This window comes from Littorina saxatilis, linkage group LG2 (assembly GCF_037325665.1).
Source record: "Littorina saxatilis isolate snail1 linkage group LG2, US_GU_Lsax_2.0, whole genome shotgun sequence".
Taxonomy (NCBI): domain Eukaryota; kingdom Metazoa; phylum Mollusca; class Gastropoda; order Littorinimorpha; family Littorinidae; genus Littorina; species Littorina saxatilis.
In genome coordinates this window covers 11999597-12026732 of record NC_090246.1, presented here as the reverse complement: position 1 = coordinate 12026732, position 27136 = coordinate 11999597, and the positions used below count along the sequence as shown (strand labels likewise).

The 27136-nt window shown below is 43.3% G+C and overlaps 1 protein-coding gene across 2 annotated transcripts; it reads right to left on the bottom strand.

Annotated features, from left to right (window-relative positions):
* Positions 1 to 27136, bottom strand: LOC138958213 (WW domain-containing adapter protein with coiled-coil-like). Of its 2 annotated transcripts, XM_070329309.1 has the most exons (13): positions 26993 to 27136; positions 26806 to 26839; positions 23250 to 23424; positions 22559 to 22821; positions 21354 to 21481; positions 20160 to 20233; positions 19437 to 19829; positions 7009 to 7083; positions 5806 to 5871; positions 5004 to 5310; positions 4076 to 4259; positions 3085 to 3212; positions 1 to 2205 (listed from the first exon to the last, which is right to left on the bottom strand). In XM_070329309.1, the coding sequence occupies exons 1-13, from the start codon at positions 27031 to 27033 to the stop codon at positions 2133 to 2135; spliced, it is 1941 nt and encodes a 646-aa protein (XP_070185410.1). In that variant the 5' UTR covers positions 27034 to 27136; the 3' UTR covers positions 1 to 2132. The 2 variants fall into 2 exon arrangements, with proteins under 2 accessions (XP_070185410.1, XP_070185411.1); XM_070329310.1 differs by lacking the exon at positions 7009 to 7083.

Sequence of the window (27136 nt, the reverse complement as noted above, 5' to 3'; positions counted from 1 at the left end):
TAAGATGAACGTAAATTTGGATCGTTTTATAAAAAAAAATTTTTTTTTACAATTTTCAGATTTTTAATGACCAAAGTCATTAATTAATTTTTAAGCCACCAAGCCGAAATGCAATACCGAAGTTCGGGCTTCGTCGAAGATTACTTGACCAAAATTTCAACCAATTTGGTTGAAAAATGAGAGCATGACAGTGCCGCCTCAACTTTCACGAAAAGCCGGATATGACGTCATAAAAGACATTTATCAAAAAAATGAAAAAAACGTATGGGGATTTCATACCCAGGAACTCTCATGTCAAATTTCATAAAGATCGGTCCAGTAGTTTAGTCTGAATCGCTCTACACACACACACAGACAGACACACACACACACGCACGCACGCACATACACCACGACCCTCGTCTCGATTCCCCCTCTACGTTAAAACATTTAGTCAAAACTTGACTAAATGTAAAAAGGAAAGAGCTTACCAACTAACAAAGTAGAAGGTATGTAAGAAGGTAACATTAAGTTTACCTCAACATAAAATAGGCCTAGCCACATTAAATACTTGACAGCTATGCTGACCAACGAAAAAAGGCGGCCAAAACGTAAGTTACAAGTCCAAAAACGGACGAAAAAATCAGCAACTACAACAACATTCCTGTCAAACTAATGACTAAAAAGGAAAGAGCTTACCAACTAAGCAGAAGGCAAGGAAGAAGGTAATATTATGTTTACCTCACCATTACATGGGCCTAGCCACATTTTATCACTGTCAGCCATGCTGTCAACGAAAATGGCGGCCAAACAATAAGTTACTGAAACATTTTTCAAGTCCAAAAACGAACGAAAAGTCAGCAACTACAACAAAATTCCTGTCAAAATAAGGACCCAAAAAGGAAAGAGCTCACCAACTACGAAGCAGAAGGCAAGTAAGACGGGTAAGTGGCCAGTGGGTGTCAAACAAACACCAAACCACACAGCCATGAGAGCGCCAAAATCAACAACCTGCTCGTCAGTGCTGAAAAAGTCGTATGATCTTGGACACGTGGTGATAGAGGTAGTGCATACCAATGGGAGGTAACTCTCAGAGTATGGGCCCATTACCATGGCTATTTTTAGCTCTTTTGGTGATTGGGTTGCTTCCCTTTAAAAATGTTAGATGGGTAGGCCTTTTCAGACCTTAGCATCTCAAACTGTCTCAATGCTATTTGTGATTCGGAGTAAGAATATGTAATTTAATAACCAAGAGCTACTGAATATCAGCATCACCATTTAATTCATCAGGCTGAAATGGCAGCAAGCGTTCCCATCTTCCACCAGTGCCACAGCATGTCTTTATTATCTCCTCTTCCAATAACTACGCGAGTGGCCCGATTCACTGAAAGAGTTCCAAGTCTCCGTCCCATCCTGCTAGGCCTATTCCTTCGTCCCCGAGGCATCAAAATTCCTTCTAATACGTCAGCCTTGTTAGAAATCAACTTGACCAAAAGGCTTGAAATATAAAGATCATGGCATACTTTCCGTGAAAATCCCTGAGCCTAGTTGGCACTAAACTTGACAGAGAAGGCTTGAAATGTAATGGAGGTGTACTACTGCAGGCTAGGTTTTGGACTTGTGATGGCTCTTCAAACCAGTGTGTTGCCAGCGTACCTAGCTCACCAGTGGAACACTGCAAGACGTGACAGGACTCAGCATGAGCAGTCTACCATTTCACTCCACTGTGTGTCTTTTATACAAGACTGGGCACGAGTAGTCTACTGTTTGCAACCAGCGTGTGCAAGCATACCCACTAGCTCCCCAGCAAGAAAGCCACTTGAGGTGTCAAGACACGACCCAGCCTGAGAAGTCCACCGGAACCAGCCACCAGAAAGTGAGAGCAGTCCACCGAAACCACCCACCAGAAAACGAGAGCAGTCCACCGGAACCAGCCACCAGAAAGCGAGAGCCCAGGAGCAGTCCACCGGAACCAGCCACCAGAAAGCAAGAGCCCATGAGGCAGGCTCCCACAGCCCCATCCTTGGCGCGACAGTGGTTTAGCGAGGGAGGGATGAGAGGCGAGGCGGCTTGACACCTGGGCAAAGGAGGGACAGGCGAGAGTTGCACCTGTCCTCCGCGACTGTGAGTGCCTGAGGTGGGGGGTGCAGCTGTCAGGATGGGAGCAGGGAGGTGGGGATCTTCAGGTTCTCAATCTCCGCTCTCTGCTGTTGAAGCACCATCTTTCTGCAAGGCAAACACACGCACAAACCATTAAACCATAGTTAGACAAGACTATCATCAAACAAGAAGAGCAAACGCTCGATCGAGTCACTTTCGCAGTTCTGAATATTATATGAGGCATCAGATGGACAGGAAGAAATTGCTATTCACAACACAATGAGTCACGTTCACATAAAATTTGAGCCCGGTCACTTTTATAGTTTCCGAGAAAAGCCCAACGTTAAGTTGTGTGTTGCCGAACAGAAAAGGCTAGTTATCTCCCTTGTTTTTCTGATAACGTTCGTAAAAGGCTACAGATGTAAATACTTTGATGTAAAGAATAATCCTACAAAGTTTCAATCACATCCGATGAACTTTGTCAAAGATATAAAATGTCTAATTTTTCCTTTGACGCTGACCTGTGACCTTGAAAAAGGTCAAAGGTCAACGAAACCATCGTTAAAGTGTAGAGGTCATTGGAGGTCACGACTAAACAAAATATGAGCCCGATCGCTTTGATAGTTTCCGAGAAAAGTCCAACGTTAAGGTGGTGTCTACGGACGGCCGGCCGGACGGCCGGCCGGACGGCCGGACAGACTAACACTGACCGATTACATAGAGTCACTTTTTCTCAAGTGACTCAAAAACTGCGAAAGTTTCAGATTTTATTAATTCCAAACATACAACTGCAAATTGTGGCTGACTGGGCAGCTCTGCGATAGCTCAGAAAATAGTAACCTCAAGCGATGCCATTGACAGAAAATGTCAGCCGTTACAAGACAGTGGGTAGTCCACAAAAGCAGCGCATTGTCATGGTACCCAACCACAGTCACTGCAGCAAGAGACTACAATGAAAACCTCACTAAACAAATTAGTAGCTAGTGCAATAGCAAATCAACATACCTTTGTTCGTGTATAGTAGATTGTATTTCGGCAGTGCGGACATTGGATCTTGCTCTTTTCAGGTCCACAGACACCCGGCTACAGTGGAGACTGCCAAGAGCTAACCCTTCCTGACGAAACCGCTCTGCCTGCACAAATCAACATGGAACTGTTAGTCTCTGCTCACTGACATTCAATTCATCCACCTTTTGCAGATGCGGAAATGTCACTTAGTAGAATGTTAATGACTGTTTGAAGCTTAAAGGCTTACTAACTCGCTCCTGTGTTTACGATGTGTAGTTTGCCCACAATCGATGTCAAATGCATCATAAGGCCATATAATGATGATATGTCGCAATGCGCGGACCATATACATGCATTACAGCTTGTTCTAGCCTCTGAAAAAGTGAGGATGTCAACAAAGACGCGGAGTTATTTCCCTTGCGTCTGTTGGCAAATCTATAAATAGGACGATCTAGATCAAAATAAAAATTCAAATATCTCAACATTTAAGGGGTCCTAGACCACAATATCTTGCAGGGAACTTAATTTAGCATGTCTCCAGCTGTGGGTAAAGCAATTAGCGTGAATAGTCATCAGCTTTCTATGCCTTTAAGCAAAAGTTATTAAAATGACCTTTGGTATGATGCACATTTGATTCCCAACCCTATTTTGGACCAATCTGTGTCCCCTGCTCAAATCATAATCAAATCACCACTTCAATACAGTTTCAGCTGCATACATGGAACTGAAACCTGGAGGAAACTAGACTTTGAACTGAAACTTTACGCACGTACAAAGTTTACGCACAGGCATCTCTCAGATTAACTGCGAAATTTTACGATTAATTTCAAAGGTTTTGCATGGCAACTTACACAAAGTTTGAAAAGCACACACAGAATTAAACACCAAAGGGAAATGGGCTACTGAACTGAGACCTCCAAGTCAACCCAGTCTACATCTACATGTGTACCACCCCAGATAAAATGCCAAATTTTTATCAAATCCGCACCTGTCTCTCTATCTGTTCTGCTTGCCAGCCCAGGACATGGCCGATCAGCTTCTCGTTGTAGTAGTTACTGAGGGAGGGGGTGAGGGTCACCGACTGCTGGGACTTGAGTGCCGCTGCCGACAGCGCGCTGGTACCGATGGCAGGTGCATTCTGGGAACTCCCTGTACTTGGCGTTGGACTCCGACTGAAATTCAAGACAAAACACTTTGTAACATGTGAGTAAAGAACAGAGATAACCATGGGTGCATGTGTGAATGAAAACTCTGTCTAAAAATGATTTTGATAACATCAATATGGCTCATAATTGCTACTTTTCTCTAGTTCAGACTTTCCTTTTCGTCCAGCACACTGCCTGGACAAACCCTTATCTTCCTGCTGGAATTCATTCTTTGGGAACAGCAACATGTGCTCAAGGATGACTGCATTATACAAACAGAGCTGCTAACTGGTAGGCTCTCATCGTAGCAGGCTACGTTAAAACAGAAATTCCTACGCTGTAATGTCAAGCTTAAAATTGCTATGCTCAAACAAATAATATCAAGCATGCAACAGATCTCTCTTTCTTGTGAGTCATGGAACTCAAGTCTGCTTCTCATACTGTGAAGCAGTCAGAATATGGATCAGAAAGTTTTGTTCACACTGATAAGTGACAATGTTTTACAAATCCTGGGTTTAACTTTAAATTGCAACCTGTATGAACATGACATGCAGATTTACAGGAGTCAAGTAAGATCCCTTTATCTGCCCTTCTCACTTTAAAACACAAAACCAGCCAGTGGCATCATTGCTTGGGCTGTGAAAAAAACAAGAAAAATCCCTATCATCTCCATAAAACAGAATGGGTTGCAAAAACGCAAACAATACCATAACGCATGGAAAAAAAAGTAGTCAGCAAAACACAGACTACAAGCAAGCAAGAAACACCTACCATGAAGATCTTGCGCTGATGTCGGACAAAGGACTGTCGCGCCCGTCCCGTTCGCCGTGGTGGTGGTGATGGTGATGATGGTGGTCTCCCCTTGACGGCGGATCTTCCGACACGTGTGACGGCGTGGGCATGGAGTTGAGGGAGTGGTGGGGGGACTCAGGGTGGATGGGGAGGATGTGTTGTTGTTGCTGTTGTTGCGCGGCTTGTTGCTGGTGCTGTTGCAGGATGTTCTGTTGCAGGACTGACAGCTGAGTCTGCAGTTGTGCCGAGGTTGTGCCCGTGCTGGAGGACGCTGTTTGTGACCCACCTGTCAGACAATACGTACATTTTGTACACCACTCTCACTTACACATGTCTAGGCAGCAAGTTGTTAAGGTCAACGCTCAGGACTACATGGTTTCATATATACGCAAATACTGAACGTGTCCATAAGCAATCTGCTTGTTAACGTTCTTAATGTTGTTATTGTTTGAAACGTGTGTATGAGAAATTAAATAAAACACGCTTAAACCAAATACTGAACGACACAAGCAGATTCAAGATAAAAAACGATTGAAAAGAAAACTAGAAATAGGTCAAAACAATAAAAAATAAAAAATACTTTTTCTTTACTTGTGGAAAAAATTTATTACAATCACCAATTCATTTTTATGCTGCAAATTTCATGTAGCAATAATGGCAAACTAGGTACCTTTTGCTTTTTAATGCAAGTCATAATGCATCAGACCTCAAAAAAGTCTATTTCATTCATAATTTCATGTTTGTGATGCTACTAGTGCTACCAATAAGAACAAAACTTTACCTTTACTCTGTTGTTTCTTTATGTGAAGAGTAAGTGCTTTCTGGAGTTCTTGTAATGTTTGAATCGCTGAAAAAAAATACAAAAAAATTCCAGCATTATTAAAACATGAAAACAACACACACAAAATTTAACCCTTACACTGGTGCAATTCTGTAACACATACATACATAGCCACTGGTGAATTAACAGAGAGAAAAAGAACAAAAAAACCAGTCATATAGGTTTTCGCATCCATGGGAGGTAATCGGAACCGACCAAACAGACTGAGCCAGTAGCGCGACATATGTCGTGACAACCAGGTGACAGTATACGTAAAGTAGCGCGACAACCAGCCTAAGGGTTAACTACTGAAAATCTATTTTCGGAAGGAAATTGTGAGAAAGAGAAAGGGAGGTGTCTTTATATTCATAAACAATGAAAGTTGAACCTACTATGAGTACTATTGCATGCCAAACAAAGAAATCTAAGGTTCAAAATCAAAACTCATGCACCACTATTCCTGGCTGACATGCATGGAAGTGACACAGACAATCATCAGAAGAAAAAGAATAGAAGAAGGTCTGCAAGAATGTTGGGGAGGCAGGTGTGATTAGGAGGATAGAAATTTAAAGATACCCAGACAAAGTTTCAAACTGATAAACTAGATGTCTTGTGAGTGATTTCTAAAACGGAAAAACCTACAGTTTAAATTCAATGGTTGTCCAGAACAGCCTCTTCAGTCTTACTCTTAGTCTTACTTATGACAGAAAAGACGGTGTTCAAAGACGAATCCCTACGCTAACAGTAACAGTTTGTGGCTTACACCCTGGAGTGCATAATGTATCATTAGATTATAACTTAGTACAAGGCACCCAGGAAGACTATCCCGTCTTTTTGAAATCGTTGGCACTAGAGCACTGTCACAATTTATCAAGCAACACATCTGGTAAGACTGTGCCATCACCAGTGACAAATGTTGGGACTAAAATCAAAAGAAAATCAAAAAGAAAGAACATAAATGTATGCTTAAAATCAATTAAGGCAGACCTTACCCATTATCATTGAGAAAAAAAAGCCATGCTGGGTAAAACTACTGGCAGATATAATACTAATAGGGAGTTGGGGAGGTGAAAACATGGCAGGAGGTAACCCCAGAAGAGGGCAGGGGGTACATACACCTAACATGCTTCAGCTACTAGCACTAGGTAAAGGGGCAGGTTGTACCTGAGTGAGAGGAGGGACGAGAACTAGTGGGCGTACTGCCAGGAGAGATGTCCATGTCATCCTGCTGGCCCCCATCTACACAAACACAAACGTAACGGGGAATGTCAACAAACAACAGAACAAAAACTCTCACAGTGAGAATGCATTCACAATAACCAACGTCTCAAGTCAAAAGGAAACAAAAATTTAAATGATATAACCGTAGTGGCTAAGCTCCCGCATAGTACCTGTTTTCAATCTTTCAAGCAACAATCTGAACAAGATGTGTTTAAGATTTGTTGGTTATCTAGTTTAGTAAAATTATGCAACCTTCGGGCAAATACAGAAAAGACAACTTTTAACAGGCTGACCTTCATCACTTGATGTTTAGAATATCAACCAAATGACCCATAATCTTAAATCGAAAATTTTTAAGTAAATTTTCATTTGATTAATATACTTACCCGAATCACATAAAAGCATTGACGCAGTCTGAATTGCTAAGGTCTGAAAAGGCTACCCGTCTTAAACAATTTTAAAGGGAAGCAACCCAACCACCAAAAGGAAAACATAGCAATGGTAATGACCATATACCCAGGGAGTTACCTCCCGTACCGGGGTATGTGACGTCACCTCCACTGCTACACCACATGGAATCCTCATTACGGCTTTAAAGAAACTAAAAAACCAAAAGCGGGGTTGGCGGGAGGGAATACACTATGTGATTCGGGTAAGTATATTAATCAAATGAAAATTTACTTAAAAATTTTCGATTAAATTACATATTCTTACTCCGAATCACATAAAAGCAGATAGCTTCAACAAGGCGGTGGGAATGAAAACCAAACACACTCTTAAAACCTTGCCAAAAAACCTGGTCTGCTGCCAAAAGGTCAGGGAAGGGCCCAGTGAGAAAGAAAATCTAACTCACTCTAAACCCTAGCCAGGAACTGGCCCACTGCCAAAAAGGCAGGAAAGGACCTGAGAACCATCTTGATTGACAGCCGAGATGTCTCTCAGGCAAAAAGTTGCGAAAGACAACATCAGAGAGCCAGAAATCTGTGCCCAGCACTTCTTCCTATCTGTTGGACCAAACGATCCAGAAAGAGACCCCAGCCTTGGATTAACCCTAGCCGAGTAGGGGGAAAGACAAGCTGCCCCCCCCCCCCTTTCTATTGGAAGGAAATGCCGCCCTAGAAACGATCCGTGCGTAAGGATGTCCGCTCAGAACAGTGAAGGACAAACCTCACGGAGACCGTCAGACAATCATGCCAAAGTATGCAACCTTGGGATGGAGTGAAGCCCGAAAGGACTGTGAGATAAAGGTCAGCTCCAGAAAAGAGTGACCGATATCGAACCAAGAAAGAGAGAGAGACACCTGCGTACAAGGTACCAGAGCCCACCTCGACAGGAAAATCCCAAAAAAGAGACGTTCGCCGGTAATCCTCTACCAGTCAATGCGAAAGCAGAGAGAGAGGTAATACGAGGAAGTAGATCGCGTCTGACTAACTCTCAGTGAAAGACTGAGAGTCAGACGCAGAGATCAACGGGCAAACGTCGTAGTCATAGTTGCCTGTGGTAGAAGGGTGACTGTAAAAGGAAACCCGACCCAAGGGAAGTCATCCTGATTCACCTCGTGCTAGGACGAGGAAGAAGCGGAAGAGCCCAATCCGAAGTCACAGGAACCGAAAATGCCATAGTCGCCCACGCTAGACAGGAGGCTATAGCACAGGCTAAGGCTGAACGCCATGAAGCCCGAAGGACAACCATGTACCAAAGTACCAACAGTACACATGTAAACGTAAGAAACGTAAGTTTCGGCTGTCAAATCAAATGCTGGGCTAAAGGCCCACAGCAAAGAAAAACCGGAACATTAGCTAACCCTCTGCCCAAAAGGAGAGGAGTAGCCAAAACCTGAGAGAGGTGTTAAGCCACAAAGAATGACTCCTCAAACATACATTGCCAAAGACAATGCCCCCTCCGGAAAATCTGAATGTTACTTCCGAGGCCAACTCAAGCGCAGCTCAAGTTTGGACGAAACACCAGAACGAGTCTGATCGCTAGAGAAAGACAGAGTCAGACTCGGCGAAAGACAAACCAGGACCAAGTCCAGAAGCTTGTGGCAAAAAGTGAGAAAAAATGAGGAAGCCTGAAGCCAGGAGACCCCACTCACACGGAAATCGTCCTATCTCATCTCCTGCTTAAGATGAGAATAAAGGAAGAAAGTCGAAGTCCGAAGCCACAAGAAAAGGGAAAGCAACCACCATCACCGCAAACAGGTGGAATGGCTGTTGCACCGGCCGAGGCTAAAAAACCTGGATGCCCGAAGGACAGCCGTTGTTCCAAAACTCAGACGTACCTATGAAGCGTCTGTGAAAGAAACAACCTCTCCGGTAAAACCGGAAGTGCCACTGTAGCAGCCCGTGGCTGAGCTACTGTCACACTAACTGGGGACTGAAGCAGTCTACCCGAAGAACAGCGTTAGCTCCGACCAGAAGAGACCTCAGCGGGTGCTCGAGCTGATGGGCTTAGATCACTGTTAAAAGATCGGACTGACGCATAAGCAAATATGCACACATAAGATCGATGGGAGTCGCCCGACCTCACCACTCCCACAAACTATTGGCTGTGTACAGAGACCATCCAATGAAAATTGCAAGGAGGAGGCCCTACCGCCCTCCCAAAGTGGAGGGCGGAGGAGGGGGGGTGTGATCGGGGGCACTTCCTTGTGGGGAGAGGCTTGCTGCTAGGGCTGCCCTTCTCCCTGCCCGAAAGTGATCTATTTCTCGACAATCGAGAATCAGGCAGAGACTGCCTATTGGCCGCCGGCTTAAATAGTCCAGAGGCCTGAGCATGCTTCCTCTGAGGAGGCTAGCTCTGTTTCGACCCTTGTAGAGAGAAGTCAGAGATCTGCTGACCTCTATTCGACTGAATCTACCTTTCTTTTCCGGTATAAACACCAAAGTTCAAAAAGTAGGTCCCTCTACCCCGAGCAAAGCCCGAGTGTCTCTCCAAGGCTGCTCAGAGAACTGAGAATGCGAGAGAAACAAGTCCCTCCGACACCTGACTGTAAAGTGAGGTGAAGGGAGGACAGGTCCTTTTTTGCTCTTTGTTCACCCTAACAGGGCTGACTAAAAGAGTGGAGATGTCATCAGGGTCCTGATACACGCTAAGTGTGAAAGGTTCAGTGACTCCGGGAAAGAGCGCGAGAGCGCTCTGACGATCATCTCCGACAAGGCAAATTCCAAAAACTGACGTCCAAAATCCTCTAAATTCCTGCATTACCAGTAAAGGTGTATGCGGAAGAGCAAAGACGCCAGCAAGTTCCGACCCAGCTTCAGAAAAGAGAACTTCTTATAACAAGAAGAAACCAAAACCGAAGCCTGTGTAGCCGAAGACAGCCAAGGCTGAGCGTGTTCCGGAACTGACCCGTGAATAACGAGTAGCAGAACCGGAACTCGTGGATACCACTTCAGGTAGGAGGTTGACTAGCCAAAAACCTGCGAAAGGTGGTACCCACATTGAAGGAGACTATTGAACCGGAAGTAGGAAAAAACTCCTCCTTCGCGGAACGGAAGTCCGACATCGCTGAATGCAACCAAAGAGGAAGCCGATGTACTTCCATAAAATATCTGGAAGTAACCTCCGTCGAGACCTCGAGAGAAGCCAAGAGCTTCGACGGAAATCCAGGACATGTCTGATCGTTGGCTAAAGACTGTATAACAGAATAGCCAAGAGAACTGACACGGCCTAAGTCACAGTTGCCAGTGGAACACTGCTGAACGGGATGACAGGAAAACCGGAAACCCGTCCACCCGGAAACCGTCCTGTCTCAACCCCTCCCGTAAGAGGGTAAGAAAAAGAGGAGGTAACATCCGAAGCCACCAGGCATAAACAGTAGACGCAACACCCAACCAGTGAAGAGACTACTTGTCACGGCCGAGGCTGAAAGCCTGAATGCCCGTAGGCCAGCCGCTGTTCCTCACTCACTGACATCCCAAAAGGAAGTGTTAGTAAGAAGAACAATGAATCCGGCAAAGCCAGAAACGCAACAGACAAAACCGCACAATGCAGAGGCAAAGATTGCGTGGACTGAGGCCGGAGGCCCGAACGCCCGTAGGCCAGACAACGGTCAACTCCAGGAAAGAACACACAGTGTAATTACAAAGGAGGACCTATGGTTCCGGTAAACCGGAAGCGCAACGCCAGCGGCTACCGCCCTTGCACTGAAAACGCCACTGCCCGCAACGGGACAAAGGAGAGATCAAAACAGTGCCGCCGGCGTTGAAAGGGGTGTCGACCCAACACCAGGGTGGTGAAAAGAAGACTGCCCTAACAGCCCATAGGGCGGATGCTGATCCTCGCTCACCAACAATCCGTGAAGGAGAGTCGGTAAGAGGAAAAGCAAATCAGGACTGCGCCGGAAACACACCCGACGTAAACGCACCTTGATGCAGAAACGCAAGGCATGAAGCTGGGGCCGGAAGCCCTGTTGCCCTGAGGCCAGTCCACGGTCAACTCCCACCATCACCTCTAAGTGTGAGTGTGTAGGAGGACCTTCGTTTCCGGGAAAACCCGGAAACGCGACTTCCGAAGGAAACCGCCTTTGCTCAGAGTCTACCGCACACGCATTGTGTACTGGACGAAACTGAACAGAAAACGCAACGAACGAAACCGCACCATGATGCGGAAACGAAGGTTGCGATGACTGGGGCCGGAAGCCCTGATGCCCGGAGGCCAGTCCACGGTCAACTCCGGCCACCACCTATGAGTGTGAGCGTACAGGAGGACCTTCGTTTCCGGGAAAACCCGGAAACGCGACTTCCGAAGGAAACCGCCTTTGCTCAGAGTCTACCGCACACGCATTGTGTACTGGACGAAACTGAACAGGAAACACAACAAACGAAACCGCACCATGATGCGGAAACGAAGGTTGCGATGACTGGGGCCGGAAGCCCTGTTGCCCTGAGGCCAGTCCACGGTCAACTCCCACCATCACCGCTGAGTGTGAGTGTGCAGGAGGACCTTCGTTTCCGGGAAAACCCGGAAACGCGACTTCCGAAGGAAACCGCCTTTGCTCAGAGACTGCCGCACACGCATTGCGTTTGGCCGAAACTGAACAGGAAAAAGGGAGTGACCCTTGCCAAGTGAGCTCCGTCCCAGCGGGGACCGTCCGGTGGCTTCACTAGAGCCAGTGGACAAGCTCGCATACCTTGTAAGCTTCCAGAGGAAGAAGCAGAAGTAGCAGAAGTTCCGTCATCACCGGATGTCGTCGCAACCGGAAAGGAACCGGAAGCGAACGAGCGAGAAACGCTCACCGCCGGCGGATGTACGAGGCTTGGAGTAGGTGTACCACGCTTCAATTCCCGCACACTAAATTGCATATCTCTGGAACAAGAAAGCTCAACAGAGAAGTAACAAGAGACGCTTGCCCGTCTTGACGAAACGGACGAGCAAGCCGCAAGTAGAAGAACGACCCCCGACAACGAATCGTGCGTCAGGGGAAGAAAAGGTAACAGACATGATAGTGTAAATCTCTTTGTCCGAAAGGACCACTAACACGGGAGGTATAGGAACCGCAGAAGACGATTAAGGCTTAACTTTGCCCTTGACGTCGCCCTTGCCCCGTTTACTACCGTTATCTGCCATGCCGGCCGAAAATACAAATGGCGGCCAACAACAACAACAAGCTACTGACGAAAATTCACAAGTCCAAAAGGACGGAAAATTATCAATAACAAGTCAAATATTCTTACTAAAAGCAAGACAAAATGGAAAGAGCTCACCAACTACACGGTAGAAGACAAGCAGACGGGTAGGTGGTCGGTGGGAGTAAAAACTCCAACAAACCACACAGAGCCTTCAAAAGACGACCTCTCCTCCAGAGCTGAAAAGTCGTAATGAGGATTCCATGTGGTGTAGCAGTGGAGGTGACGTCACATACCCCGGTACGGGAGGTAACTCCCTGGGTATATGGTCATTACCATTGCTATGTTTTCCTTTTGGTGGTTGGGTTGCTTCCCTTTAAAATTGTTTAAGACGGGTAGCCTTTTCAGACCTTAGCAATTCAGACTGCGTCAATGCTTTTATGTGATTCGGAGTAAGAATATGTAATTTAATCTTATTTCCAATCCATGCACTTTATTTTAAAAAGAAAATCAAATGCTCATATGACTCATCTTTAAAATGTGTAATGTGAATCAGAAATTAGGTAATTATCTGCTGCTCTAGCCCAATGAACGCTCAACCGAACTGAGACTTGAAGTCGAAATTTGACCAGTATCAACCAGACCTGTCTTGAGGTTATCAAACTCGAATAGCATGTACAGTTTCAAGGTATTCTAGCTTCAAAGGTGTTGAAGAAAACAATAAATGTTCTTTTATTTGACCCAAATTTGACCCAACTGAGACCACTAAAACAAGCTTGCATAATCTTTGCCATGCTCAACTGCCCACAACTACCCGAGTTTATTGTCGCCAGCAAACAGTGCTGCCTATGGCCACTCGGCAGGGTAGTTTCTCAGGTCAGTGACCACCTTTAGCAGTCAAGGAGTTGTGTCAAGAGGAGGGTGTTGCAGGGATACTTTGTTTTGGAAGAAGAGGGGATGCTCGACTCAAGGGCATTGAGATTGTGTCCAACATGGTGACAATAAAATTGCAGTCAGTCAGACCCCACTTCACATTCAGCCGTCAAATCATATGGAAATGACTGGGACCATTAGCAGTTTTAGAATTGTGTATGAATTTTCGTAGTTTTTGGAGGGTCTACGACAAATTTAAACTGACAGTTGGGACCAAAACTGACTGCCCGTGGTCGTGTTAAGACAGGTGGTCGCTATGGAAAGCCAAAGGTGAATTATATATTAAAATTCCTCGGGGATCCTTTGGGGTGGTCATTAAGGGCAGGCGGTCGTTATGGACAGGCAGTCGCTAAGGCAGGTTCGACTGCATTAAATCTTATCCTTCAGTTGACAGGCCTGAAAATTCCTCAAGCCTCCTGCTGTGCACAAACACTAAAAAAATGTGCGAGGAATGGTGCTGCGGCCTTATCAATACCAAACATTAATTGACATAATTTGAGGGTTGTACTTCTGAATGCATTTGATTTTTGACTCAAGGAAAGTTTTGGTAGACAATGTTAGGCTGTCTGGCTGTAGACGAAAAACTTGATGTTGAGGTTTTCTCTGACGTTTTTAAGCTAGTGCCTCCAAATTCCACACACTGGTACTGGTAGGTTGTTTTCTCTGACGTTTTTAAGCTAGTGCCTCCAAATTCCACACACTGGTACTGGTAGGTTTTGATAATTTCCAAACAAGAAATGAAGAAGAAAGTTTGGTTTACTTTTAAAATGTCAATGTCACACTCACAGCGGGGTGCTCAGGTAAAAAAAATTAAACATTACCATTTTCTCTCTTTTGAAGAAAGATCTTTTAAACTTCACACACTTTTAGTTTGATTTGATTTATTATCTTCGTCAATTTTCAAGGTCACAGACAGGTCAAGATTGAGTTCCAAAATGAAAATTACCATTTTCTCAGATGTTTTTGAAGAAGGATCTTCGTAACTTTTATGCTACTCTTACACTGTGCTGAATTGCCCTTGCGAATAGAATTTTCTAATAATTCACAATGATCGGGACATGGTTGCAAGACATTCGTAAATGTTCTTAACCATTCGTCTCTTGTTTTGAACAAAGCAACATGTTCCTAATATTCGCAAAGAAGTCATATTCTTAACTTTTTTGCAACGTACAGCAGACTTCCACTAACTGGCGGTCCACTAAATCGCGAATTTGGCTATATCGCGGAGACCTCTTGAACCCCGAAAAAAACAGGACCGACCTTTAAAAAAATTTTTTTTTTTTTAAATTAGTCACGTAACTTAGGCCAAAAAATAGAACAGATCATGAAAAAAAATTCTATCATAACCACGCTATCTCTCTCTGGGTCCGATGGCCTTTCATCATGCAGTAAATTGTCATTTCATCTTATCAGTCTCTCTCTCTTTCTCTCCCTCAGTCTCTCCAAATAGTGTTCTACGTGTGTGTGTGTTTTCAGGTTGTGTACATTACGGGTTGATCGAGACCTGTGAACAAAAGAACAAGACGCGTAAGGCGAAATTACTACATTTAGTCAAGCTGTGGAACTCGCAGAATGAAACTGAACGCACTGCATTTTTTCACAATGACCGTAGTCCGCCGCTTGTGCAAAACGGAGTGAAACTGACGGTAGTGGTTTCGCTGTGCTGCATAGCACGCTTTTCTGTACCTCTCTTCGTTTTAACTTTCTGAGCGTGTTTTTAATCCAAACATATCATATAGATCTATATGTTTTTGGAATCAGGAACCGACAAGGAATAAGATGAAATTGTTTTTAAATCGATTTCGGAAATTTAATTTTGATCATAATTTTTATATTTTTAATTTTCAGAGCTTGTCTTTAATCCAAATATAACATATTTATGTTTTTGGAATCAGGAAATGATGTAGAATAAGATGAACGTAAATTTGGATCGTTTTATATAAAAAAATTATTACAATTTTCAGATTTTTAATGACCAAAGTCATTAATTAATTTTTAAGCCACCAAGCTGAAATGCAATACCGAAGTGCGGCCTTTGTCGAAGATTGCTTTACAAAAATGTCAATCAATTTGATAGAAAAATGAGGGTGTGACAGTGCCGCCTCAACTTTTACAAAAAGCCGGATATGATGTCATCAAAAGTATTTATCGAAAAAATGAAAAAAAAATCCGGGGATATCATTCCCAGGAATTCTCATGTCAAATTTCATAAAGATCGGTCCAGTAGTTTGGTCTGAATCGCTCGACACACACACACGCACAGACACACACCACGACCCTCGTCTCGATTCCCCCTCTATGTTAAAACATTTAGTCAAAATTTGATTAAATGTAAAAACAAACCTTTCACGTGCATGTGCCCCACTCAGTCAAGAACTTTCATGCCACGATCGGTATCGTCAAATTGGCCACGTGCCTATAGAGGTTAAGTGTCTGACCAGTCAGTATGGCCAGTCACTGTCAGGCGTGCAGTTGAACACTCGAGTCCAGCTAATTGCGATCTCTGCTAGACGGTCCAGGTGGCCACCGGCGCCAATCAAGTGCTTAAACTGCGCTTCAGTCTTCTGCAATCTAGTCAGGCATACAATTTAACACTCGAGTCCCGCTACTCGCGATCTCAGCTAGACGCCTTGGATTTTCTACAGGCGCCATGAAGTGCTTCAGCTTCTTGTGTTATAGCAGGTGGCAGAAAAAGCAAACAATCAAAGAAGAAATCTACATGCTTTCTGCCAAAGACAAAACGCGTGTCAACTCGGACTCTCACAAATCTTTTGAGAACTTAGTTGCCAACAGAAGCGTCACACTTGCGAGAAACGCAGTAACACATACACATGAACATTGTAGCACAACCACATGCCAGGCGTGCGTGCGCACGCGCACACACACACACGCACGCACGCACATACACGCACACACAGTCACACACATGTACTCACACGGCAAACGCACACACGCCAACGTGACGCTCACAGGCTTTTTGTGACCAACAAGGGAAATAACCGCGGTTTTCTCTGACTCAGAAGAGAACGCGGTTTCTTCCCTTTAATTGGACCCCAAACTGCATCGTGAATCGGATACATCGCGATCAAAAATCTTTGGACCCCAAAGACCGCGAGTTAGTGGAAGTCTGCTGTACTTGTAAGATTTCGCAAGACATTCGTAATCATCGCAAGACATTCGTAATCATCGCAATGTATTTGTAACGCTCGCAAGGCATTCGCAACCATTCGTTATGCCTGTCTCACACTGTGCTGACTATCCTTGCGAACATTCGTAATCATCGCAATGTATTTGTCAGGCTCGCAAGGCATTCGCAAACATTCGTTATGCCTGTCTTACACTGTGCCGAATATCCTTGCGAATATAGATTCGTATGCATTCGCCATGATCAGTAGACATTCGCAAGCACTCGCAACCATTCGTAAGACATTCACAAGGATTCGTAAGGCTTCGAATGGTCAATATTTTTCCTGTCCATTAGTCTCTTTTTTTGGCCAAATACAACATGTATACATGTTCATCAACATATTTCTTGCGAATGTCTTACGAATAGTTGCGAGTGCTTGCGAATGTGTACCGATCATTGCGAATGCCTTGCGAGCGCTACGAATACCTTTACGATGATTACGAATGGCTTGCGAATACTGAAGAATATGCATTCCTTGCGAATATTAGGAGCATGTTGCTAATATTCGCAACAAGAGACGAATGGTGGCGAATGGTTAAGAACATTTACGAATGTCTTGCGACCATGTCCCGATCATTATGAATTATTGGTGAATTCTATTCGCAAGGGAAATTCGGCACAGATGATATCCAGATTCAAGTTTAATAAATCTTTGTCAAATTTCGCGGTTAACTCAATAAATGCATCCCCAACCTTCACCTGTCAGTGCGGTCACCTTAAAGTACACAAGTGCACAACCCAGTCCTTTTAGTTTAGAGACCATCTTCCCATGACACTAGTGGCTGAGACAGTGAAAACAAGTTGAGGGGGGAGTCACCCTGTACTTTTGGTATTTTCATTTGCAGTACTTTTGTTTGTGCCAGATCACAAGATGCATAATGGAATGGACCATAGTTTCCTTCTTCTCGTTCATCAGACCACAATTTTGATTCTTAGAAGATTCTTCGTGATGTGTCCTACCTAGGGTTCTCTAGTGTTTCATTGTGGATGATTAGTGAGTCAGTGCAAAGGTGCATTATTTATGTGTATGCCAATAGATGATGTTCGAAAATCAAATCATGTCCCAATATAGGTCCCAGTCACCTGAGAGGACGTTAAGCCTCATAGTCTGTCATAGATGTTCGAAAATAACTCTGCCGGGTTTCTATGAGTTGTGAACGAGTGAATACTCTTGGAACCATTGAGGCATATATGCAGTGCGATAAAGAACATGCGTCAGCAAATTGTGCGTACCTGCCTTTCCTCATGATGTTTGTACCAAGAAAACAGGTTATGACCAACACAAAAAAACAGCCAACCCAAAAACAGTACATCAGTAACACAACCACATCACAATGAACAAACCAAGAAACGATTTGACAGAATAGTCAGGTCTGCGCACTTCTGGGAGCTAGAACTGAACCCTATTAACAGTTGCAAGGTATAGGACATTGGACACAAAGCCTCAATCAAAATACTTGACTTATCCGTAATTCACTAATTGTTAGCTTTGTTTGTATGTATTGTGTGTGTATTCAGTGGTTAATGTTCCACTTCCAGTCAGCAAACATTTTACAACAAGAAATTGCAAAAGCTCGAACAGATGAGTGTCAACAACAAGATAAGCAGACGCCTGATTGACTCGGCTTCACAGAGTCACAGTGCAAATTTATAGTGAAATAAGCTGTTGAACGATTTTGGCCTCATTTTCACAAAAAATGTTAAGCAAAGTTGCAGTAAATATGGGTTCCATTGCAGCAGTGACCTTGAAATTTGATGCAGGACACTAAAACTTTGTAAACAAACCTGGATATTTAAAGGCTATAAGTATAAGTAAGCTATGTTTAACTTGAAGTTATCTAGCTGCAATTGCAAACACTCGTGAGAATAGTCTAATTTACCGCGGAAAACGTCAAAAACTCTACATTTCTTAAACGTTGTAAAGCTACAAATTTGCTTGCAAGTGCAACTTCCTATGCTTCCTGGGTTTGATGATTTTTAGATATGATTAAAATCTGGTTGATCCTGGACATATTTCAAGGTCACAGTAGGGTAAAGCTCCAGGTCAAAAAGTCAGAAATCATCATTTTCTTCAATGTCTACACACTAATCCAGCTAGAGCAGCAGGTAATTTTTTTCTGATTCATGACAAAGGTGAGCTGTATGACTGAGCATTTGCTTTTGTTGTATTGCCTAAAAATAGAGAGCCTACTCTAATCATTATCACATTCTCCACAGTATTCCTTCACAAAACTTCTAACAATGTTAACAGTGGAATATGGAAAATGACAGTGAAAAAGGAGAAAGCGTAAAACAGCTTAAAAACTTCTGCCTAAACATTCGACTTGAATGAGGCAAACTTTCTGAAATTCACACATACAAAACTTTGCCTTTAGTGATGGATGCTCCTGTTAGTTTCTACAGAAACAAACATTTCAACACAGAACACTTGACAGTCACTACAAAGGGCAAATCATTCAACCAATCGTGCAAATTACTGCTACAACATTCACACACAGAAAAATCCTGCAGATCTACAAGTAGTCCTATTGAAACCTAGAAAAAAAAATCCTCTAAGCTTTTGGCTCGAACACTTTTTAAACTTTTTCTCTTGAACCAATACATCAAGAAGTGAAACAAACAAAAACACAGAAATCTTGCATGCATGCCGAAGCACAAGCGAGAAAGTCAAAAGTACTCACCCTCCCCTCGATGCGAAGGTGGCCCTAACGGCCTATTGTTATCACTCTCGTGTCTGGTACGTTTCCTCGCCGGCTCTCCAGCCCCGGAGGAAGAACCATAAGGGTACACACTGTTCCGTTTGAGGTCCGGGTGGGCCATATGCCCCGCGTGATTCTGGGAATGAGAGGTCTCTGTGTGGGTAGAGTTATTTCTCTGAACGGGGCCCCCGCGTTGCATGCTTGGACCAGGGGTGGAGGAAGAATTGGATACGTCCATTGCCTGTGATTTTGGTCTGTCAGAAGGTCTCTGTAAGTGTTTCTCTGGTGTGGCAGAGCTAGAGGATTCCATGTGTTGCACTCGACTTCTGTTGTCGTATCTTTGATCTGTGCTGGAATGTCTCTGTCGGTCATCTCCTGTTCAGAAAATCAATTTGCATCATAATACACGCGCATACATGTGCAAGTAGTGTATCTCCTTATCAGCATTATAGTACAAGCTGGTTCTTCTTCCTTTCTATTTCCAAGAGACTCACATTAGACTATTAAAAAAATGTCAACAAGAAAAGTGACAAAACAAGCTAAACAATTTTTTTTTTTAAAGCTACCAAAACTTTTTTTTGAAGACTCATAAGCTTTTTTGGTGTAAGTCTGTACACACATAATGCACCAATACCAATCTATCAAGATAAACTGCACATTGTGCCTTTGTATCAACATCATGCCAAAACAACTGCTAACACTCACCCCTTGTTGTTGTGCTTGAGGTACTGGGTTTGGCATTCCCACGATTGTCCCTGGATCGGTCAGGGGGCTTGGCGCTGAAACACATATTTTTTATAGCTTATTTTTAGAACAAACAAAACCATGTATCTATATATTTTGGGATTCAGGAAGTCATAAAGAACATAATGAAATCATGTTTGTGTCTGTAAGTGTTACTGTGTTTTATCTGAACAAGAATTTTCAATAGCAAATTAGTTACCGTATTTTCAGGTAAGGCGCTTCATTGTAAAAGGCGCAACCCCCAGTTTTAAGGCTAAAATGAGACAAATCCACGCAAGAGGCGCTTCCGGTGTTTTGGCCGCAAGTCAAGGGAAATATGCGCTGTATACATTTTGGCTGCCACATTTGCGGTGACATCAAAGCTGCTGCTGGTTGGCCTTGTGACCTCAGGTCAATGACCAATATTTTCAGCTGAGACTAGCTGCCTGCCCTAGTTTACAGACACAGACCCCTGTCAATGACCAGTTTTCAACTATGAGACAAACGCCTTTACCAAGGACACTTTGCCAAGGTCATAGTTACAGAAAGATGCATATCACTATTGAGGGAGTGTTATTTTTCTTTGTATAGCCATGTGGGTACATTTGTACTCTTCTTTAGTCATATACAAGGTGATACTGGTCAATAGGACGCACCCTGGGTCAAAGTTGAGGCAAAAAGTTGCACCTTATAGTCCTGAAAGTACGGTAATATTACTAATAATTTTGACTCTTCGAAGCTGATATGCAATCACATGGTTTGGACCAAGGCAAAGAATGCTTGACCAAAATGTCAATGAATTTGACTTAAAAATGATGTCGCCACAGTGGTGCCTGAACTTTTTTTTAAAAGTTTGATGTGTCATCCGACATTTTCATCAAAAAAATGAAGAAAAAAACCCACCAATTTCTGGGAATATCATATTATGAAGAATTCACATGCAGTTTTATAAAGATCCGGTGCATATCTTGAAATTGCTCCACACTTACAAACACCCTCACCTCAATTCCCAGTCTACCAGAATGTGACAAACATCCCCCTGAGCAAACCGGTAGTGTTTGACCATACAAAGAACAGATAAAGAACAGAGAAGATATAGGAAACAGCATTTTTGAAGGGAAGAAAGATGAAAATCAAGCAGAGAAACAGCAGTAATAAGTTCTGTCCCAAGCTTACCCATCATGCCACTCTTTGGGTTTCTCCCACTGAGACACTTCTGTTTTGCAGTTGTAGTAGTAGCGTTTGCCCGAACTGCTGATGTGTTCCGACCAGTCTCCGCACACGCGCACTGCGGACTTCTGAACCTGCAGAGGGAGATTTCTCATGTAAAGATCCCATGTATGTGTAAAAGGAGTACTGAGGCATCCTGAACCCAGGTCAAAAATGAATTACTTCCCTTTGGGTCTCATTCTATCCCTGGCAGGATGCCTTGGTTTTCCTTGTCTGGAGAGGAAATCGATTTTTTTTTTAACATATTTAGATCTTTTCGTATTGTGTTATGGATATAAGCAGATTCGCGATCGTCAATCAATAATGATTTTTCATGGTGTTGTGTAATTTTTAAATTACAAAGGAATTGATATTGTAAGATAGTTTCAAGCGAGCTATTTCTCGCGGCTGTATTTACTGTGCAAACAACTCTAAATATGGCAAAAGTGTCACGTGATAATCAACCGTTTGGTTTCGGCGCTCGCTGGAGCAGACGATTTTTTCTGTAACCAGTTGACAGTGATGCAACCATATATTACGGTCTCCTTCCGGCAGCAGTCCCAAAATTTCGACTTGTTTTGACCTTAGAACGATGTCTTTATCATAACTGTGAAGAACAGAACAGAGATCACTGTCGAAGTCGGCCAATCTGCAATCATTTTCGTCTCGCGAACAACATATGGAAGATAACTCTGTATTCTTGTTTTGATAGATTCGCGTAGGAAATTAGCGTCCGGTCAGAGAGACAACTGGCGATAGCCGTGGAGCGATGATTATCAGAATGGTACTGAAGCTGCGGGCATTCTCTTTTAACAAATAGCTATGGGCATTATCTTCACAGAAACAACAAAGTACCTTTTCTAAAAAAAGGAAAGCAAATGTGTATACGACTCGCTTATGCCATGCGTAATATGAATCAGAAATGAACTATCTGATCTTCTAGCTCAATTGACACAGGAGAAAGTTACAGTTTTATATTTTTTTGACTCAAACTCAACCTTTACTGTGACCTGAAAATATGACCATGACCAACCAGACCATGTCCAGAAGTCTTCAAACCCAACAACCATTGGAAGTTTCAAAGAAATTTGCAAGCATTGCAAAATGTAAAGAAAATTATTAATTTTGATTTTGAGATGCTCAGACTCAGGACTACATGTGCTTCATCTTACCTCTGCTCGATGGTCTCTGTTGCCATCCCCTGCACCTCCTCCTCCTCCTCCTCCTGCCGGTCCTCCCCTTTTGCTGCCGCTGGGGCCAGGCATCTGTCCATGGTTTCCGTGGTTGCCTTCATGGTGGTTCCCCTCCGGACGTTGCTCTCGCTCTCGTTCACGCTCTCTGTCTCGATGGTCTCTGTGGGTGCCGGGGGCGTTCTGACCAATGCTCCCCGTGGCCAGGTACTGGTTGACTTTCTTTTCCGCCAAGCTGAGTGACCCTACAATCACATCAGCTGACCCAGTGAGAAATGGGCCTTGATATGCGAATACAAACCAGTAAAGTACAGGTGAGAAATAACTAACAGGATCCTGTGCACAAAGTCTGGAAGAGTCCAAAAAAGTGTTACCTTCTAAATGTGGCATATATTTGCGGAATATTAGTTACAGATTTTGAACATTCCTGTCATGTGCCAAACACTGCTAACAATAAACTGAAAGGGACTAGAATGAACTTTAAATCAATAAAGGCCTAATTTTTATTTAAAATTAATTGCTGCTAATGTCTGGCACATACTAGGTAGATTCCATCATTAATTAAGTGCAGTGATTCAATTTACTTTTCAAAGCAATAAGTAGAACACAAGAAAACTTGAACTATCTAAACACCAAAATTCCTCACACCACTTGGGGAAGAACCCAAACTGACCTCTTTTGTCTTTATTTCTTTCCAGATAAGAACCTTTGTTGTGATATCTGGGACTCGTGTGGCCGCCAGGGCTATCACCTCTGGGGCCATGACTGCCTTCTGCAGGGGATCCGTCACCGTACAGTCCACCATAGCCCTTCTGCTGGTGCTGCATGCTCTGGTGACGGTCCAACCACTGAAACGCAAACAAAACCACACGTTAACACAACATAAATAATAAACAGCTTGTCACATTACAGTTTTAAGACTCCAAAAATCTTAGATCATTAGATCTTGAAAAAGGAGGGAGTCTTACAATGGAGATAATTTTTCAGACTGAATCTGAGGTTATGAAAAATATCTTAAAAAGCAAGGTCTTAAAAGGGAAGTCTTAAATCGGGAGGTCTTAAAAGGGGGTTTCCACTGTAGCACAAGTCCCTTAAATGTGATCAACATGATTTGCCTGAATTTTTTGATAGACGTATCACCTCCCAGATCCCTCTTCAAATCACCTGTAATGAATGTACACCCTGATAACATTCACAGTGATATAAATATAAATACTCCTGTGAACATAATATCCGTGCTGTAAGACAAAAAAAAATTAATCTACACCCTTTTGGTCTTCTTCTTCTTCTTCTTGGCGTTCGCAGAGGTTACACGATCAGTCCAGCACTGGTGATAAATGTTGTCGTTTTCTCCAACTCCTGTCGACTGCCATATAGTTTGGTCTGCAAGGGAGTTGGTGATGGCCACACTTCTTTTCGTTCCTCATCTAGTAGGGGACATCGCTGTAAGATGTGTTCCGCTGTTTGGTCTTCTTGACCGCAGGCACAGGTTGGTGATGGCGCCAGCTTGAACTTTTGGTTCATGTGAGCATTGAGCCTGTTGTGGCCAGTACGCAGCCTGATGAGGTTGACTTGCTGCTCTCTGGACAATGTGTGGTAGTCATCTCTGTTTGTCCTTGGCCTCATCAATGCCTTGATGATTGTCTTCTGCTCACTAAAGCTGACACTGTTTTCAGGTTGGTCTTCCACGGCTCCTTCTTTCGCCAGCTCATCTGCCCTTTCATTTCCTGGTATCCCACAGTGTGCTGGTATCCACTGGAGGACAACTCTTCTGGTTTGTCTGACCATCTGTAATGCTTTGGCCAGCTGTGGGAGTTTGTCGTTCTCTAGGGCCTGAAGGACTGAAAGGGCGTCCGAGAGGAAGACAACTTGGTAGCAAGGGTCTGCGGAGTCCTGAACCAAGGAGGCGGCCTGCATGAGAGCTTCTGCTTCTGCTTTATAGTTTGACCCTTTTGGTCAATGCTGTCCATCCTTGAAAATCAGTATAGCTGAAGGGTGGTTCAAGTTTTAAAACCACACCTACTGTTTAGAAAATGTCATCATAAATTTGCATTGCAATCAGGCAGGGGTAAATTCAACCTAATCATACCATCACTTTGCTGCCTTCAGTGGGAATCTAAGGAAACTTCTCATAACACTTTTTTTTTTCAAACTCTAAACCGGATAACCTTTTCATTGTTTCCAAAATTTAGCATTGTATCAAATGTCATTACATTGGGTTGGAACAAATGGTGGAAATATTGTCAAGCTCTTTTGTGCAAACCCCTTTTTTACCATTTCATATAACATGCAGCAGGTGAATGCACTTGTAGATGATAGTAGCAAGAAAAATAAGTCAAGTGCACCATGACAGTAAGAACTTCAAATCAACTTGGTACCACTACCAGCAATAACTTCACCTCTGCTAATTTGTTTCAAGTTTATTCAAGTGAAGAACAACCTTCCTTGTTACACTAACTGACAATCTAAAGTCTAACAAGAAGAGCAAACGCTCGATCGAGTCACTTTCGCAGTTCTGAATATTATATGAGGCATCAGATGGACAGGAAGAAATTGCTATTCACAACACAATGCATACCTGAAGAATTCAAGACATACCTGTGACCTTGAAAAAGGTCAAAGGTCACCAAAGCAGACGTCAAAGTGTAGAGGTCACTGGGAGTCACGTTCACATAAAATTTGAGCCCGGTCACTTTTATAGTTTCCGAGAAAAGCCCAACGTTAAGTTGTGTGTTGCCGAACAGAAAAGGCTAGTTATCTCCCTTGTTTTTCTGATAACGTTCGTAAAAGGCTACAGATGTAAATACTTTGATGTAAAGAATAATCCTACAAAGTTTCAATCACATCCGATGAACTTTGTCAAAGATATAAAATGTCTAATTTTTCCTTTGACGCTGACCTGTGACCTTGAAAAAGGTCAAAGGTCAACGAAACCATCGTTAAAGTGTAGAGGTCATTGGAGGTCACGACTAAACAAAATATGAGCCCGATCGCTTTGATAGTTTCCGAGAAAAGTCCAACGTTAAGGTGGTGTCTACGGACGGCCGGCCGGACGGCCGGCCGGACGGCCGGCCGGACGGCCGGCCGGACGGACGGACGGCCGGCCGGCCGGACAGACTAACACTGACCGATTACATAGAGTCACTTTTTCTCAAGTGACTCAAAAATCAAATGGAACAATCTGTGAACAAATTTAACAGTATCTCTGAGTATGGTTCATTGGTTAAATATATTTGAAGACAAGAGATTTATTCATTTCTTCAGGTAATACAAATCAAGGAATGCCACAACAGTGAAATATTGCTTTTCCTTGGATTTAGCAAATGGACCTTTAAAGGAAACTATTTCTGATTGACACAGTTCACTTACTTTCGCCTCAGTCTGATCAAGAAATTCATGTGAACGGTACTGATTCTTCTTGTGTCAAGACTGCTACTGCACAGCTGAATAGTACTTGTTTCATATAGCAGACATGAAGGATGTATGCATTACATATGCTTTCAACCTTTCCGTAAATTGTTCTGAACCATTGTCTTTGTAACCTAACACTTAAGATCTGTACATCTATGCAGTACTTTACAGGTCATCAAAACTCTTATCACTTCGCTTTGAAGAGACCAACACATTCTGTTGCTTGTTACTGTTAGTAGGGCCAAGGCGCAACAGAGAAGTCTACCAGTGCGCTTCTTTATAGCAGCCCCTTTACCTGGTGGTTTTGTAGCAAACATGGGCTCACTTTCATCATAGTTTCCCAAACTTACGAAGTTAACCACTACGCCCGAAAGTTTACAAAATGGACTCCAGCACCTCCAGTTATGAGTATGACTGTTCTGTGTTCAGTTTTGCTTCCAGCAGGAACATCTGCTGACGGAAGTTCTTGCTACATCTTCTTTCTTCAGTGCTTTTGCTCTGTGACTTGCAGCGCTTACTATGCAGACAAGAGCTGCTTAAGTTTCAGGTGTTTAGGAGAACTTCTAACGATACTGAACAACAGCTGTTTAACTGTGTAAAGGTACATAATTTAATTATAGTTTCTGATGCTACTCTCTTTCTAAAATAACTGATTATAGTGTTTGCTGTCTTAATCTTAAGCTATCAACACTGTTGTAACTGGCAGTGGCAATTCTAATTTTTGGTTGCACTGGCAGACACTCAAGTTTTGTGTTTGCAACCCAAGACTGCAGTGCAGAAGTCCCGGTTTTGCAGCAATCACAATCGCCTTCAAGTACCTGATGCAGATGGGCGTCTTTTCTCTCACTGTACCTGTAAACACACCAAAAACTCAGAATTAGCGTGATTGTAAACAATGATTGCACAATTCATAGGTAGTTTGCATTTTTCTGTAATTTTGACAACAAAGATGGCGGACGACGTTTGATCATTAAACCAAAACAGACATTTACGTCATATCATTACCCATCATTAACTCTCGGCTGTTTCCGTGCATGCATCACCATTAATGCTACAGAAAAGAAGCAGAATGCAATGCACAGGACAGTCTTGTGCAGGGATCTGAGCCGGTTTTATGCAGCTTTATGCGTCTGCATCCGACATATTTGA

Bases quoted from the DNA above. Each gene is read 5' to 3' on its own strand.
- LOC138958213 (XM_070329309.1), bottom strand. From the start codon at position 27,033: ATGGTGATGCATGCACGGAAACAGCCGAGAGTTAATGATGG. The intron at 26,840-26,992 runs GTAATGATATGA...GTGTGTTTACAG, and splicing joins CAGCCGAGAGTTAATGATGG to GTACAGTGAGAGAAAAGACG. The intron at 2,206-3,084 runs GTATGTTGATTT...TTTGCCTTGCAG, and splicing joins TCTACTATACACGAACAAAG to AAAGATGGTGCTTCAACAGC.